Below are 18,109 nucleotides of genomic sequence, written 5' to 3'. Positions count from 1 at the left end.
CACGGTGGCAGGACAGCTGTTGATAAGATACAAACAGCATCTGTAGCACGAGCTTTGTGCTATCAGTTCTGTGCAGTAGTGTGTAGTGAGGGTCCAAACTGGGTGGATCAGAGATTAAATGTTCTTCGTCTCTTATCTTTTATTACAATTCATGAGGAACTAGTGGGCTGCATCGCACAGCTCTATAAACACATCTCTAAATTATTCAAGACTGACTCTGAAGATCCACTAAACCACAAAAGCTCCAGTCTTATCAGTTAGTTTAAAAGCTGTATTCTATGTCCTCAGAAACAAGGTATACTGTATTAGAGTATTGGTGGACACGAAGAGCTTAAGGGGCACATACAGTAAAGATGCTATCAGAGCCACTTTGATTGGTGCTAGATTACAAGGGAATAATAACACATTAGTTTTGTTGAATGGATTAATAGATATCATTTTGGAATTTACATTAATTGCATCCTGGTTTTTAAAGCTTTAAGGCCTTAAAGTTGTTTGTTTTGAAGTAGATATGTTTCAACCACTTTGTTTGTTTTGTTCGAGTATGAGTGGTCATAATGACACAATGATCATGAGCTGAGTCAAGTTAGAAATAATACTTTAATTCAACAGTATCAATTACATTAAACATTAACATACTGTAACAACGTTTAACCAGCAACAAATAGGATTAAATATATTGTGATTTGTAGATAAACAAAGTGGATAACAACATACCCCGTCCCACATATGAGTCAGAGAAGGAAAAAAGACAACCTTAAATTTAACGTTCTCCATCTTTTAATCATATACTGGTGATATCTTTTGGCTGTTGCCATGTGGGTCCACACAGGATATTATGCCTGCTGTCCTTCCTGATAACGCTCTGGACAGTGTAGAGGTTGTTGTCCAGGGACAAAATCAATACATGCAGAGCAAGAGTGGAAAGTTACCATGACCCATAGATCCTGGAGAGTCAGTTTCAGCAGACCTACACCAAGAACTATGAACAAACCCATCATACATGCACTTTAAACTATTCAGAAATACATTCTACACTGTACATTGCTAATGTGGTATATTTTAGCTGCAAATTGCAACTGCAAAATGGTTTTTTAATGTTGTCACTATATTTTCTATTTATTTTACAACTCATGGTGTTAAAAGTGTGACTTTTTATGAAAATCTCTCATGGAAATTGGATTTACAAATTAAAATTAAATTGTTACAATTATGAAAGGCAAATATCACAATTAAGTTTTTTACACATTTACTTGTATTTAAAATATCTGAAACTGTATATTTCTGGATGATGCTAAATGATGATACTTTGAATGAAGGAGTAAAACTGCAGGAACAGTCAAATGTGTTTCTCTGTGCAAAGCCAAAAGCAGTCATAGCGGGTTCCATTCAGCAGGTCTGTGCTGCGCTCTGCTGGGTAACTCTGGAATGCAACACCCCTCTTCACTGGTTCATGTTTTAATGACGTGGGCCTGATAACTGCAAACCCACTGGGAGCAACGACTGGTGGAATGTGCAAACTTCACCCCATCCAGCTTCAATCTGCTTCATTTCCAGCAGCGCCCTCAGACAAACACACCCTGATGTATGTGAGTACAGATCACACATATTAAACAGCTGTTTGACTGTGATTCAGTGGGTCACATTCCCTTCATGCAAAATTCACCTGAGCAAGCAGCAGCCCAGTCTTCATTTATCCATGATTTACATAGAAATAAAGTTGATTGATGACGGTTTAATGAAAGGAGGCACCAGCAGCTGGCTGATGATTTGAGCAAGAGCACACACTACAATACCTGTAGAACTGCAGGAGAAAGACAGCAAAGTTAATGACATATTAGCACGTACAGAATTCTTGGAGACTGGAATATTGATGGCACTTTGAAGACAAGTGGGCACAGCCGCCTGCCTGAAGGATGTATTAAAGATGTCTGTGGAAACATCCTTCAGTTGTTCTGCACAGTCCTTAACCACAGCTCCAGGGACGTTGCTTTCAGTGGGTTGACGCTGGTGAAGTAGACGGCTGAAGTACCCGTCCGCTGGATGATAGTGGAAGCCTCTGTGCCTGAAAGGTGTTGTTAACCTCAAACCGTGCATAGAAGTTATTTGGTTCCTAAAAGCCTCTTCACCTCTGTGGCTCCCGTGACTTTTGGCAATTCTACATGCTGTGGCAACTCCAGACTTGAATGCACTCTTCCGGGCTCTATTATATATTCCATTGAGTGGTCTCGTGCAGCTGAACTGTGTCTTGCACAGGCTAGCATAGCACGCTAACACTAGCGAATACGACCCATGCTCTTTCGATCAACGGTAACAGTTTAGTCTACATGGCTTTGACTAAAAATTAACGTAATAACTAATGTATAATGTATAAGAGCTCACACCTGGAGCTCCTCTATTTTTACCTGGATGACGCACGAACACACTTTACGCGTGTAATAAGTAAAAGGACAAGAAGCTTTAGCGTAACCCCTCGGTATACAGCTCCCTCTGCTGGAATTATTCTGCAACTACACTTAATCTTAGACCGCAAAAAATTATACTGACGTAAAATCCACACAAATACTGTGCTTCAGCTTAAACCGGCAGTAGTATCAAGAACAATTAACTATAAAAAATGTAAGTTTTACCACCAGTGATGTGTGAACAAAATCAGATAGAAGTTCAGAATAATAATAATAAAATGCTGACTGACTTCCTAACAATATGTTGCTTAACATAATCTTCAGTATGAACTTGAATTGAAAACCATATGCTGTAAGTGGGTCATATCTTTTATTTGTACTACCAATTAATATTTATAGTGTTGTGCAGTGTTGTGATGGGTGTTTAAGGGCCTTTAAATCCCAACAGCCAGTAGGCTGACATGCACACACACAAACAGGGCGTAAACTAGCCTTGCAACACACACACACAAACACACACACACTACTGTAAGACTAGTAAAGGTTGATGCCTTTATAGTGTTTCTTGTATTAATTAGATTATGAGTATGAGGAGTAACTATCATATTGAAGGTACAACATTTGCATCTGATGTGAAGTTAATGTTAATACTCAAAGAAAATAGAATACATAAACACAAACTTAAATAAAAACAAATGAGAAATAAAATAAAAAGATCTAGTTTTCTCTCCTTTTTGGTACAAAGACACATCTTATAATAAATATATAGTAAAACAATTGAATTGCCATGATGAACATACAGTAGGTTACTGCAGATGCCATTTTAAGATGCATGTTGTGTCTGTCCACACTGAGGCATCAGTGGTAGAAACTCAGCATCTGACAGGACATGACAGAAGTAAAACTATCACAGGTGAATCTCACACAGGAGAGTCTTCCATGTCCATGTTCAGGTGGTTGGGTAAATAACCCACATAGCAGAATCTTGTTTTGCCCTATAAATTTCTTTATGACTTTATCCCTACAGTGCTGAAAAGAAACCTGAGGTTTGTTTTATTTTGTTCTTTTAATGATTTGTGGTTTTATTGTAGCAACCCGTGCAATTTGATACATATTAACAAACTTTATGAAACTCTGACCAACACTATTGATCTAGGTTTTAGATTCTCTGCTTAAAGCTGTTGATCCCTACATTATACAGTGAATCCAGGCTCTGATTCGCCTCGTTCATTATTTAACATTGATCCACTGTAAGTCTGCCAAGCTGCTCACAGGCGATTACTTTGTGCCAACAAAAACTGTATGTAGAATAACTACAATAATCCTCAACACACTTTTAAAATGTTTATTTACAATAGGGGACATTCATGTACAAATCTAATTTATAGTACACAGCTAATGGTTTTATAAACACAAATTTACAGGACAGATCCAGTGGAGGTGTTCACTGTCTATGTGTACATGTCTAAAATGATGTGTTGTATAGGTTCAGAGAGGACTGACACCTAGGTCGTTTCTAAATACGTAACATGGCTTTTTAAACAACATTTGTATCATGTACACAGCGTTAGAAATATCTAAAATGTTGTCTATAAGAAAAAAAAACAAAACCTGAAATCACCCAATATTTTATGGAAGCATGGCACCAAATAAAGAGGAAATAAAAACAGGGTGGAGCTAGGTTTGGAGAAACTGTGCATAAAAAATGGACACAAATCAAAACATTTGGCTTCCAGATTTAAAGTTCATAAAACAAATGATGACTGTGTTGTAATGATTGTGAAAAACTTAACTCAGCTTCTAATGCACGAGTTCTGTATAAAAAAAGGGTAAGACTGATTTCCAGATTATATGGTATCATATATTGTTTACTTCTGGGGCATTTTATCTAAATAAAAAAGCACCTAATTTTAACTGGCTTATGTACTGTACTACACATAAGCCATCTCGGAGACAATGCCATACACCAGGTAATACATTTCAAGCTGTGATTTCAATGACACGGGTGGTTAGGAGCCACAATCAGCAACATATGAATTATTAATGACCGATATAAGCTGATGGAACACAAATGTGTCCTGCACATTACTTATCTTGGGCACACATTTGTCATAACAAAAATGTTGATGTGTTGAGTTGATGTAGTTTGGTTAACAGTGATATTCTGGTTAAAATCTCCTGCATTTGCAAACAAGCAACATTTACAGTAAAGGTAAACATCGTTACTAGCTTCAGCATACTAGATTTTTCTTGTTTGATTGGTGTTGACTGTTGGTCTAGAAAGAAAACCTCTGGCTTCTAAGATAAATGCAGTCATTTGTGTAATAATCCCAGCAGAATTACATCTTGATATTTGGACAATTACTCATGGTGGAAAAACTACAACCAATTGAAAAGCAAGAGGTGTCAAGTGTCAAGCAAGATGATGCATTATAGGAAAAATACTGTATTTGAGTAGGTGCTTAAATTAAACCAGATTGAGAGAACAGAAGCATCTTATTATAGATTATAGACAGGATATATGGAAGGGACTTTAAATAATGGAAGGTTACCCATCAACAATTACTTTTCCTCCTCTAAAAGGACTGTGAGAGGTTGGAGGTAATGTGGTGTGTGGGCTCAGTAGATGAACTCCCCAGGCACCTCCTGCAGGGCACTGAAGGGTTCCTCAAACTTAAAGCGTTTGGAGATGGCCTTCTGCTCCGCAGCCAGAGCCTCCTTCTCGGATGTGGAGGACTGGCGGCACTGACCCAGGGCGTAGGCAGCCCTCACAATCAGCTCCTCTGTCACTGGGCCGTCCTCTTCCTCTTCAGGGGTGGTTGTGCTGCTGGGAGGTTCAGGACTACTGGTGAGGCTACTGGTGTTGCTGGATGCCTCATGGTCCGATGAGAGAGTTTCTACCACGGTTTGAGAGTCTGATGACTCAAGCCAGGGGTGTTGGAGACACTGCTCTGCTGTAGCCCGATCCCTGAGAACACACACACACACACACACACACACGCACGCACACACACACACACACACACACACACACACACACACACACACACACACACACACACACACACACACACACACACACACACACACACACACACACACACACACACACACGCAGGTTCAGCATTTTACATATTCTGTTTCCATCCTCTGTTGAATACACATTTAATACAACATAGTGTAGGGAAATTGCTAATGTATCGCTGTGCTTGCAATGAGGAAACAAAAACATATCTGAAACTCACAAGTGATTTAATACTAAAGATGCATCTCAGATCAGGTCAACCCAACAAACATCATAGTTCTTAAAGTGGAATCTTTAAATTCATCTCAGTCACAAACAGCTGTTATCTTTCTTTTAACAGTAGCACTGCCAGATGGTCAACTCAGTAATAAAGAACTACAATGAAATACAATGTGTGTAAAAGTTCACTATGTGTCTTTTTGGGCTTTGGTAGGTGAGGACTGACTGTGGATGTTTCCGGAGCAGCATCTGAATGAAGGACAGAGCAGCCTGGTCCAGCTGCTGCAGCTCCTCCTCAGTGTAGCTCACGTTGAGCTGGGAAATGTTGAGAAATGTCTCCTGCTTGTCTTCGCCCACAAACGGAGAGATTCCTGTCAGCATCACGTAGGTCAAAACACCAATACTCCTGAACAGACATTGGGGAGCACAGTGCAGATATAAGAGATAGGACAGTATCAAATAACAACATCAAGCTCTACTACACTTTAGAGCAAATGTCCAATCGAAGTAGCTCTAGTTGTGACTATTAAGACCACCAGTAGGTGGCGCCAATGTTTGGCTATTTAAAAAACGCTACACAGTAGCAAATAAATGACTATAAAGATTTTTGTATTGTATAAAATAAAACAAACAGAATCTATCTTCAGAATCTACCTCTATCTAGTTCCTCAACACAGTGAGTTTTCTTACCACATATCTGTCGCTGTGCTTATGGGCTCGTAATTAAGAATCTCAGGAGCTGAAACGATGCAAACACATGTGCTTATTATCATAACAGTTACATAAGTAAATATGCTCTTGGTGGAAGTGAGATTGAGAAACAGCTCACCAACATACTCCGGGGTTCCCATAATCTCCCTAAGTTCCTGGTGGCTGCAGACCATCCTGGACAGACCAAAGTCCACGATTTTAATGTCACCCAGAGGAGAGCTGTTGGTCAGCAGGATGTTCTGAGGCTGGCAAAACACAGCACAGCAAAGGTTACAGGCGTAGCGTTCACACATGTAAATGTGTTTACCCAGTAACAGCTGATCTTTTACTCCCTATAATGTAGGCACTGAATCTGTGAAGCTGATTAAGGTTTAAACTCCATAGATTCAAGCTAATGTCATACTAACTGGTGGACAGAAATTACTGCACAAGACCTGAGTCTATTTTGTCTAAAACCTGTGATTTACTCTGATGGTTCCACGAGAACCACAGGCATAAAACATCCCATGTATGAACATTCAAAATAAACAGGAGTGGATGTGAAAATAACGATGGAATTGGAAATCTTGTGTGGGTTGTGTACACATCTCCACTGACCTTCAAGTCGAGGTGGACTATGTTGTTCTGATGGAGGAAGGCAACTCCCTCAAGGATCTGCTTCAAGAGCCTCTTGACGTCGTCCTCATTGAAGGCCTCGTCCTCTCGGTCTGACACACACTGGTTGAAGATCTCGCCTCCAGCAGCGCTGCAAAAGACACGGTTAAAATACAGATGGCGTTCACGTAAAACAGTCTGTAGAACGCATCAATCTGTGGATGAATCTGTGAACACAACACAACTACAGACTGGACAGGCTACAAAGCTCACACACAGAGAAAGACATTTGTCTGTAATTTAGAGTTCCCAGCTGACCCAAGTTGCATATGTTTGGACTTTGGGAGGAAACTGGATCGCCCAGAGGAAACCCAAACTATAGCCTGGGTTCCCTGTTTTATCCTGAGCCTCGTCAAGCTTTTTATTGTGAAACCCACAGAACACCATGGAAATAAATCCCAGTCTAGCACCAATGTGTGAATGTGTGCGTGTTTTTAGTTGCTAGAGGTGGCGGCAGGAATAGCAGTGCACCTCCAAATATAGCAAACTAATTATGAGCTTCACTTGAAGGAGGCCATTTGTACTGTTGAGTGATGACCTCTCTACGCCTTACATGAGAAAACAAGGTGGTGATTAAAGAATAAACAACAAAAGATAAAAGGGCCTCAACCTAGTGAAAATACTCAAACCACTGGACTCCTGAAAAACATCCGGAACTTCTTGCGACCTGATAAACTCTGCTATATGTAATAAGAAAAAAGACAGAGCAGTTTGAAATAGACAAGGTCTCCCCTCAGGGTGCAAGAAGAATTAGGCTTTATCTCAGAGGAAGGTAGGGAGGGTGAGGTAGAGAAGGAGGGAGGATGAATGCTTGGCCTTTTCAAGGTGAGAAGAAAGGGCCTTTAATGCGATTAAGATGAATAAAAACATTTGCAGTCTTGGTGGCTAAACCTAATGAAACTTAAACAGCTGCTCCAAATGCCTCCATTTTACACATTTGCTGTAAATGTATGTTAAAAAAGAGCACAGGCCTGTTCTGTGTGTACAACACTGTGCTTTCATGTAGTGTAAGTGTATTTAGAGCAGCACACGTTCACCTCACTTGAGCACATCCTTCATTTCCTTAGTGTAAATTCATACAAACACTAATGTGGCACCTTTTACCCTGAACTATATCGGTGCACCTTTAGAAATTGTCTTTGCTCAGCGTCACTTCTAAGTCCAACTAAAAAAATGCATATGAATGCAGAGGTACCAGAGAACAGAGAGCACAACAACAGAGATTTGGGAGTAATAATTAGGTCAGAGTGAATCGGTACGTGTGTTTCCTGCAATTCCACTACACCCGCACGCACGCACACGCACACACACACACACACACGCGCACACACGCGCACACACGCGCACACACGCGCGCACACACACCATCAGCACGTGCAGTAAAGTGTTGGAACGAAGGTTCATTCTTTAGCGGATCAGACAAAAACTAATACCAGTTTGAAGAATCAACAACCGCTAACTCTGCTCTGGAGGGTTTCATACTACGCGTTCATTTTTTCACACAGTACATAGTTGATTTGTTGTTGAGTTTGTTTTCTGCTTAATACAAATCACAACCTCTCTAATGTCAAGCCTGCAAGTATTAGCAATGTTGTTGGTCAGGAGATTTATTTTAAAGATTGACTCAATACTTGTTCTTTACACCACCTACATATATTACAGTTTTTCTACCTTCTCTGCTATTTTTTAACTTAAAAGAGTATTTTTTATGTATTTTCCACAAACACATTACAGTATGCAGGCTTGACTGAACATGTAACCGCTGCTTAAACTTTATGAATGCGTAATAATTTACACCCTCAGGCAAAGAGTTTTTAAAACAGCTTGTGAATAAATATCATTTCAGGGGGGACATGAGTGAACCTGAACAGACACACGCTAAAAACCTCTTGACTGATAAAAACAGCTTAGCCCTGTGCCCCTGGAACTGAACAGTGGCTTTGAAGCCCAGAGGTCAGCTTTATGTAGGCAAAGGGCGGTGCGAGTTTGATTGGCAGGTTGCTAATGTAATTAATGAAATCAGTGCCAGCCCAGTGCTGTGGGAATTGATTTAGCTTTGTTCAGACACCCAATGGCCTGACCTAAATAATCTGCATATTATTTCACATTAAAGAAAAGGGTTAACTTTAAGGAATTGGAAGGTTGAGCTGTGCCATTTTTTGGTTACAAATAACCTAAAAACAGATCCACCTCCAGAGGCGAAACAGTGTCCTCAAAGAACTGCAGAGCCTTGCACTGAAGAGCGGAGGAGTCACAGTGAGGTCAGGTTAATGCACAGTGGCCTCCATGCTCTTTCTAAAATGTATCCACATCCAGCAAACGGGGGTTTCCCCACATGGTAACTGCTCCCTTTACAGCAGAGAGACAGAAACTTACAGTTAGGCCCATAATGGAATCTGACATGACCACGACCTAAACCGTCTGCTCGGAGATGCTGACAAGGCAAGAGATGATTTTTGATGGATGAATAGAATGAAAACTACTTTTATATTTTATGTTACAATAAAAAACAACAGTACACCAGAACTTTAATAATAAAATGTATACAATTCCAACCAGCGCTCATACTTACAGTCTGAACATTCACGTCCCTGTGGAGATTTTTCCCTGCATTACTCTCTGGGCGAGTGGCCATGCTTTGGCTGGTCACGTGCACCCGTGCAGCTCAACTGACATAATGAACCCCCAACTGGAGCTCAGCCAGCAATGAGGCCATGAAGCTCTCTATCGCTCTCATTCATCCTCACTGGGCGCCCTCCTCTTTCTCTTCATCCGGTCTCTCGATCACGTTTATATTATTTTTTGACTCTCAATCCTTCTTTCTCACTGTTCTCATCCTCCACCAGCACTGAAAAAGCTTTGGCCCCTTTGCCTGTTTTCCTCCCTGCCAAGTGAGTATGAATAGTATTCTATGTTAAACTGACCCTGATTCACAGAATATTTGACCCCCTCCTTGCTTATCCCTTCTCACAATTTGCCCCAGTATTTGAACTATCTGTCATCCAAATAAAAGTTTGGCAAGCAAAAGGGGACAAGAGTATGCTGGTGACACCCCACTCTATAAAGAACTAATAACGTCTGCTCCATTTCCCTCAGATATAAAAAGCACAGGAGAGTTTTTGAGATTATACTTGCACAACATCAGAGCAATGATATATACAGTAAATATGTCTTAGAGACAGTGGGGTGGAGAAGTTGAAATGTCACAATGTAATAACAATTCTTGTGTTTTCTGTGGAAATCTCTTTTTCTATCATTTTTTCTTTGTTCACTAATCACCAATCAGCAGCTTCTGACACAGTTCATAGCGAACCATGTCCACAGTGGACTGTCCTGACACGGCCATGGCTACGGTCATCGCCAATGTCTGCTCTGTCCTCCAGTGATAAAATATGTATGTTAAATTCTTACTGTAACATTCCTAAAGCCTTAAAGGGCAAACGACAGCTGCATGCTGGTATCAAGTCGCCTCTGTCATTAAATACAATGAAGCACAGACAGAGCTCTGTCATGGTGATTTATCATGCTTCTGCCAATCTATGAAAATGACTGTAGAGCGGCGGAGAGACTTTGCTCCCCTAAAGTGGTAAAGGCCATGGCTTTTTGCTGTGGGATTGCAGAGGAACACTCAGCCACTGCCTTTACTACTGTACACACTCATATTTCCAACAATAGTGATGCTCCCCCAGGGCCCATGGGCAGCTGCTGAGGATGTGTGCTCTCATCCAGGGCAAAGGGTTCTAAACATAGAGGCTGGACTAGTTAGGACACTGTAGGCATCTTAGACCAGGATATTTACATCCCTGTCAGATGCCAGGTGACATTACAGTATACTCCAGTAATTGTTGTTTACGCATCCCAATTTTTTCTTTTCCAAATAAACTTTAACCCCCATCAGTTCCGTAATTGGTGATATCAAGACATAATAGGAAATTATAAATATGTTACAACACAGGTAAAATTTGTCTGTCTGTGCCAGTTGACTGCATGTGTCTAGAAAGAGGAGCACCATTCATGATCAGGACAGCAGTTAAGTCTGAGATTATCCTTTTCATGAACAATAGCTGGGATCGGGATTATGGCCTGAGGAGGGGGAGGACTGGGCTCACAGCGGCACTGGAATCTCTTGAAGTGGACACTGCTTTGTGTGGCATGGTGATTACAGTACTGGTGCCTCATTTTGTACAACACAAATGTGCTGAGAAAAATGTGAAAATCTGTTGAGACTGATTAAAAATCTAGTTTGCTTCGGGAAACAGACTGACACTCCTACCTTGTTAACAATTAATATAACAGACGTTATATCTAGGAGCTTATAGTAAAGGCCTTAAGCACAATCCAATAGTTCATGTAGGGAGAGAGGAAGAAAGAAAGAGAGAGGAAGTAAAAGAGACATTCTTGATCAGCCTGGCGTGCTATGATCAGAAACACGCATGTGCGCACACACACACACACACACACACACACACACACACACACACACACACACACACACACACACACACACACACACACACACACACACACACACACACACACACACACACACACACACACACACACACACACTATGGGAATCAGGTCAAACATTGCCCGGGCATCACCAGCGAGATGAGATCATTGACAACTGGTGTGGCTGCCGAGCGTGTGTGTGACAATCCCCCACACTGGGTCAAACGCCAAACTGAGCTGTATGTCTTCACTCTGTGTTACGGATGGATTTAACACATCAAACTGTCAGTGTGTTCATTCCTCCACCTCTGCCATAAGCCTGGTATGCAGGAAACCCTATCCACCCACATCCAACAACACTATGTGTCTGTGTGTGTGTGTAAAAGACTCAGGCAAGGCACATTGCTGAAATAACTGGTGTTTGCAGGACCGTTAAAGTTTGGCCTGAAGCTTTTGGCGAGCGATAATGCTTTAGCCATATCACCTAATGCTCTCGTATTCTGTTCACACTGTTTATTTCCAATGAACTTTTTAATGATTTTTATAAACAAATATTGCTATAATTACTGGTTATAGTCAAACATTTATATTGCACATTCTACATTTCAGCCTCTAAGTACTTTTTTCGACATCAATTATTTTACAAAAGTTTGAGTTATTGTACGTACAAAGCAAGGGTGCAAGTACTGTAAAATGAATATAATTTTATACTTTTACTATACTATACCTTTGACAGATGCTTACTGTATATTTCAGGCTGATATGTTTAGGTTGAATACTCACAACTCCAAGACCAGCACCATTTCAGAGGCCATCTCATACACCTGGTGGAGGTTGACCACCCGAGCGTTGGCTGTGGCCAGCTCTAGCACTGCAATCTCATGGATGATCTCCATCCGGCAGTCCTGGCCTTTCCGTCTCTTCCTCATGAACTTTGCAGCATACTCATGGCCTGTACATTTCTCCACGCACTTTCGGACAACAGCAAATTTCCCCCTGAAACACAAGATGAACATGAATGTAATCTCTTACAGAGGTTATCTCTCACTTCATAGGAAACCTTTGTGCACATAACTATAATATAGACAGATTGTCAAAGTTCAAACTAGCCACTTGCAACCTCAGAATTGTATTACATTTAGTCAACTGTTAACATTTAACATTTAGTTAACTGAACCTTCATTTCAGCAAGAGAAGAAAGACACACCAGGAGCACCTTTCAATGGGATTGAGTATCACAGTCAAGGACACTTGACAACTACACTAACCTAGACAGGAATCCGGTTATACGGTTAATAAATAATACACTGTACCTGCTGAGCCACAGTCATATCACTCTATAGAAAAACTAGCTGTTAATGGATGACCCTGAATGCCTGTACAAAACTAAATCACATTATACAAAAATGTTGTACTCTGTCAGTTTATTATTGAAATGTCATTTATTCCGCAAACAGTGTTAGGTGAGATGGAGGGACATGGCTTCACAGATGGGTGTTAATGCTGGTTGGACCGGGCTGTGAATGGAGTGGCAGTGGTTCACTAACTTTTTCCACAGTCAGGCCTGACCTAGATTTCTTGTAGACTGGAAGGTGGTTGCTGCCCAGAGGAAATCCTCTGAAATGCAGCTGATGATGGAGATGACAGCCCAACATCATGACTTCCCTCTGGCTACTGTCTGCTGTCAGTGATCTGGTGCCCTGACTGAACTTTGTCAATCCACAGCCAATACTCTGTCTTGGTTGTCTGGTACTTTAAATGCAGGACTATTCTGTGCATGGCAAAATAATAGTAATACTTATATACCTACTTATATAAATATAGCAAGGAAAAAATGCAAGGGACAAGCTATAATTTCATTAGAGACTTAAAGACACCAAAAGGTTGGGAGAACTTGGCAATGAGGTGACTTGATTACTTAGTTATTAGGTTTTACATGTCACCTTGTGGTGTGGGCTCACATTTTTATAATTTTTTTAATTTAGCATAATAGCAGCTTACAGTTTTTATCTCAATCATTGTAAACCAATTCCCTCTGCAATGCCAAAGAGAGTGCAACAGTATCCAAAGAGAGAAAAAGCTATTTTATGAGATTACTCATTCACTGTGAAACCACAGCCAAGAGCAAGAACAGACGCTCTGGAACTGAAACACAATAAGAAAGGCTGTCTAAAAGCTGTATTAGTCAATAGTACACAAGGAGCTCCTCTGCGCTGCCTCAACATCAGCTGGATTCATGTGATAATCATGGGGCTACAGTTTTTTTTTTTTAAATGAGATTGGGCGATGTATCAATATTGTGGTGAAACTGGTTTCTTGTTCTTAAGACTCATATTATAATGTAATAAATATTGTATGAATTCTTGATTGATACTGATGCAGTAATTGCTAAATCGGTTAAGGACATGAATCAAGCAAATCTATTAAAGGCTTTCAAAAACTTAAATCTACAGTGGTTTGGGGAACATTTGACAAATGCTTTCCATCTTCTACAGCTGGGTTGGGGTTAGAACAAGAGAGTCGTGTACAGGAGAAGGAATCAAATTCCCTGAAATATGGCTAATTAGAATTACCAGATCATTAGTGTGTAGTGAATGGTTGATAGTTACAGAGAGAAAAGGAAAGACTAATGTGCAAAAAACAAAAAAAGTGCACATGCTGTTCATAAGTCTAAACCACAAAAGGGAAGTGGAACAGTGATCACACAAAATTACAAACGAATGCAGCAGAATGAATCTGCTGCATGTCACTAATACAGAATGTCACTAATACAGAATAAAAAGGCACATTTAAGCATAATAGAACATGATTGTATCAGTATTATGAAACTAAATCTCTTTAATCTAGTACAAACCTAACTGCAATCTATTTTTTAAGAAAAGGTATTAGCCGACCTTGGGATCAAAAGCAGAACAAATAAAATAGTGTAAAGCATAAGAAGAACTCATGCACTTTTCTGCCCAGGGCGTAATCTTTTAAAAGGGAACTACCCAGGACCATATGGACTAATAAGACAGTGGCCATTTACTCTACGTATGTCACTAAGACTCATCAGGGCAAAAGCTCTGGGTCTTGACCATACGGAATTCGATGCTTGCTGCACCATTGTCGTCGTCCCCAAAAGAGCTTGGCTGTGGGCCATCTGGGTCTCCCGTATTCTGAGGGATTACCTTAAACTCCTCTATCCCCTGTGTACGGTATCTCAACCCCTACATGTGAAAAGTAGCCAGACAATAGCTTGTAGGGATCAGACAGCAACCTATGAATTCAAGTTTATTTTTTACAGTTACATGTACAATGCATCTAATGAGCCAGACAAAAGAAAAAAAACTTATAGAAACCAACATTTAAAGGTGTTTCTCCTTTCTTTTTATGGTCACACGGTGAATACTGTTTTCACTGACAATTGCAGCTAAGGCCTTATGTATGTACAATCTGTAGTTTGTCTGTAACCTGAACATGCCCCTTTGTTGGCCCAGTTAAGGTTGAGAAGGCAACAAGAAGGGAAATGCGTACTTTAGCCCACACATGCAGGGAGTTTCTCCCACAGAGTAGAAATTCTCAGAGGGTAACTGGGTGGAGAAGTGTCATATAGGCAGCTTCCACATCTTAGTCTGGAAAAAGCTAACCATGCACGTCACACTTAGCACTTTATACACACAAACACAGAGACACAGTGCTAGAACTCTGTGCTACAGGCAGAATGTTCTACATGTTTGTTTCGTGATCATGCTTTGGTTTTAGGCCATGCTGCAGAGCTTTGAATTTCAAAAAACAAAAGTGGAAAAAACTGAATGAAATAATTTGAAAGGATATTTCATTAAAAAAGACCAGTTTCAGTTACATCTAAAATGAGATTAAACTCTGAATGAATTCTTTACTAATATAATACTTAATTAAGATATGCCAACACTAGATCTCTTTTTGTACATCTGATGTTTACACTCCAGATACAAACTCAGTCACAATAGACCATGCACAAAGCAGAGTACTGGCAACTGTTTATGTCTGATCCTGTAATGTGCAAAAAAGGCCTTATGAATGGAATTCCACCGCTAAGATCAGAGGGCTTAACCACGTAACTGGCCTCAAGTCAGCCAGGGAATAATCACAAGTTGCATTACCAAATAAGAAGCTCCCCTTCATGTGCTATTACACAAATTAACCACCAAAAAATCCTAAACAGTGCGTGGAACAGCTTTTAAAGGTGAAGTACAGTAGGTATGTTTTCGAGCTCTATTACTACATCCATATGGACAAATCAATGTTGTTTTTAAAGAATACCTTTCAATGTAAGAAACTTAGGACAAAACCTACTGTACTTGAATATTATGAAAAAGATCATCCAGAGCTAATAAGGATAAGGAGAAACAAAGTGAATATTCTTAAAAATAACAATTTCTTTTTGTATAAACTTTATCTGTAATGAAAGCCTATTACTAATAAAGTCATTTTTATATGACAGATGTACTACAGTATAAGAACAGCTGATTATGACTGTTTTGAGATACACAGGAACTCTGATCTTATCGACACACCACTCAGATGAGCTGTACTGTACAGTACAGTATGTGATTACATACAGTAGTGTGTGAATGTGTGGTGACAGCATTTTCTATTCCAAGATTGTCTCAACCTCACTGTGCAGAGCTTTAAACTGAGTTGTTAAAAGTAATGAAACATCAAAAGCCTGTCAGACATGGTTTAGTGAGTCAACTGCAAGCAGTAATACTGAAGGTAAAAAAGTTGAATGCTGAGTTGAGCCCTAGCTAGTTGAAGTATCCTGTATTGGTCTTAAAATTCCATCAATTGCATGATTTTGCCATTTTACTCAAATTATGGATCATATAAAATAAAAAGCTAATGGAAAACACACAACAGGACATCACTGCTTATCAATAATAAAACTGACTGGCACCCGAGGTTGTAACTGAGCAAAGTACTGTAACACATACTTGGTGTGTATGAACTTAAACACATGAACTTGTGTCAGCTGATCTGCTGATTACAATGCAGTAGATCAGAGCAGCACTGCAGATTCATGTAACCTTTCATGTTGTTCTGCAGCAGCTAATCTTAGTCACAATGTCAGGTCAGGCGACGCAAAGCCACACACCGCACACAGACACACACACTTTGTTGTGGCCCTGTAAGCAGGAAGCATACATTTCTAGCATAGCAGCATAACATTGCTGGCCGACATAATTATGATTTAGCTCTTATCGTTGTGTTACCTGGGTCAACGCCACAGCCAGAATAGTGTGCGGTTTGTCAAAAGCTGGAGGAAAACCTAGTCACACTCACAATGTGACTCAAGCCATTCTATGGACAATTAGTCACAGCAAGATCATGTCCTAATCAAAAAGGGATTGGCCTTGTGACTTTGTAAAGGGACATATGCCAGATCAGCTGAGCATGGGATGGAGGCTATTTCTTCTTATAATTAACCACAAAGAACCTGGTTTAACATTAGCTTGGAAAGAAATACACAACTTGGCGCTTGGCATCAAACAAAGTAGATTTGAATAACAGTATTAGTGTCAAAGACAGACAGTGTTTTCTGATCAGATAACATTAAACTTTTCATTCAGTTCCTACTAAGTCAACCTCACATAAAAATGACAATTCCAGTATTAAAACGAAGACTCAACCCACAATGATGCTGCGTTTGAATCCAGACATGAGTCAATGGCGATGTCTTTTTATGCCTCAGAGCATTAATGAGTGCACCAGCAGATGACCAACGCATTCCTTCTGACACATGGAGCTCACTAAACGTCACTGGCGTATTATTTGAGTGGGACTGAAGTAAATTTGCAGCTTGTTATGCTTTAGTGAGCGCACGGAGACAACTGGTAACACGCGTTCCGACCCAATCAAACCACTCAAGCTTGCACGGAGCATGCTGGCAGGCGGCCCGACTGCTCCCGTGCCAGTCCCGTCCACCGCTCCGCTCACAAACAGCACCAGACAATGTTCAGCAACTTCAAACACACGCACCCCCCGCAGATTAATACAGTTTCCACGCGTATCTTAGCAAATCCACAGCTGCCGTTACGCTTACGTCATAAATTGTTAGCTAGCGTAAAAGTCATACATACGTAGCTAGCGTTAACGGGGTTTCTTACCTTCCCAGCTCTTTACCGGGGATTACGCTGTAGTGGTCGCTGAAAGAGTCGGTGTAGATGGTGGTGTGGATTTCCGACAACAAGCCGCCGGAGCTGCGGTCCTGACGCGGTTCGGCGGCCGGACCATGCTGGCCCCGGGTCCGGCTCCCCGACTCCGCGGCGCGTGGACGTTCGGGGATCATTGTTCAGGTGCAGCGCGTGGATACTTCACTCAGCAACGTCAACTACGCTGTTGTTCAGACTCAAAGGTGACGACGACTACTAGTTCAAATAAACATTACTGTTCAACAGTCGATGACATAAAAGCATTCCAGTAGTTTAGTATTGTGTTAAATAATATAACTGTCCTGCTCATTTTGATGAAGTTATCCTGGGGAAACTTTTCGCTAGTCAGCGCTCCTCGCGTCAGTCAGTCTTCACGCACACTGAACGGGGCTTCGCTTTCAGTTACCATGGGGAGCTCGTGGTGATTGACAGGTGGGCTGGCCAATAGGATAGACAGGATTAGCGTTAAC

General features: G+C 40.7%; 1 protein-coding gene across 1 annotated transcript; it reads right to left on the bottom strand.

The window, feature by feature from the left end:
* Positions 1-3,736: 3,736 nt before the first annotated feature.
* On the bottom strand, positions 3,737-18,033 carry stk17a (serine/threonine kinase 17a). The gene is made up of 7 exons (XM_029148913.3): positions 17,595-18,033; positions 12,250-12,462; positions 6,958-7,105; positions 6,479-6,605; positions 6,340-6,388; positions 5,876-6,055; positions 3,737-5,373 (listed from the first exon to the last, which is right to left on the bottom strand). The coding sequence occupies exons 1-7, from the start codon at positions 17,774-17,776 to the stop codon at positions 5,025-5,027; spliced, it is 1,248 nt and encodes a 415-aa protein (XP_029004746.1). The 5' UTR covers positions 17,777-18,033; the 3' UTR covers positions 3,737-5,024.
* Positions 18,034-18,109: the final 76 nt, after the last annotated feature.

The sequence above is a fragment of the Betta splendens genome, chromosome 4, assembly GCF_900634795.4.
Source record: "Betta splendens chromosome 4, fBetSpl5.4, whole genome shotgun sequence".
Classification (NCBI taxonomy): Eukaryota; Metazoa; Chordata; class Actinopteri; order Anabantiformes; family Osphronemidae; genus Betta; species Betta splendens.
Note: the sequence above shows the minus strand (reverse complement) of the source record. Positions and strands in the feature narration are given on the sequence as shown.

Excerpts from the sequence above, each read along its gene's own strand:
- stk17a (XM_029148913.3), bottom strand. The coding sequence starts at position 17,776 with ATGATCCCCGAACGTCCACGCGCCGCGGAGTCGGGGAGCCGGACCCGG. Across the intron at positions 7,106-12,249 it reads ATGGTGCTGGTCTTGGAGTT|CGCTGCTGGAGGCGAGATCT; the intron begins GTGAGTATTCAA and ends TGTCTTTTGCAG. Across the intron at positions 5,374-5,875 it reads CTGCTCCGGAAACATCCACA|GGATCGGGCTACAGCAGAGC; the intron begins GTCAGTCCTCAC and ends GTGTGTTCTCAG.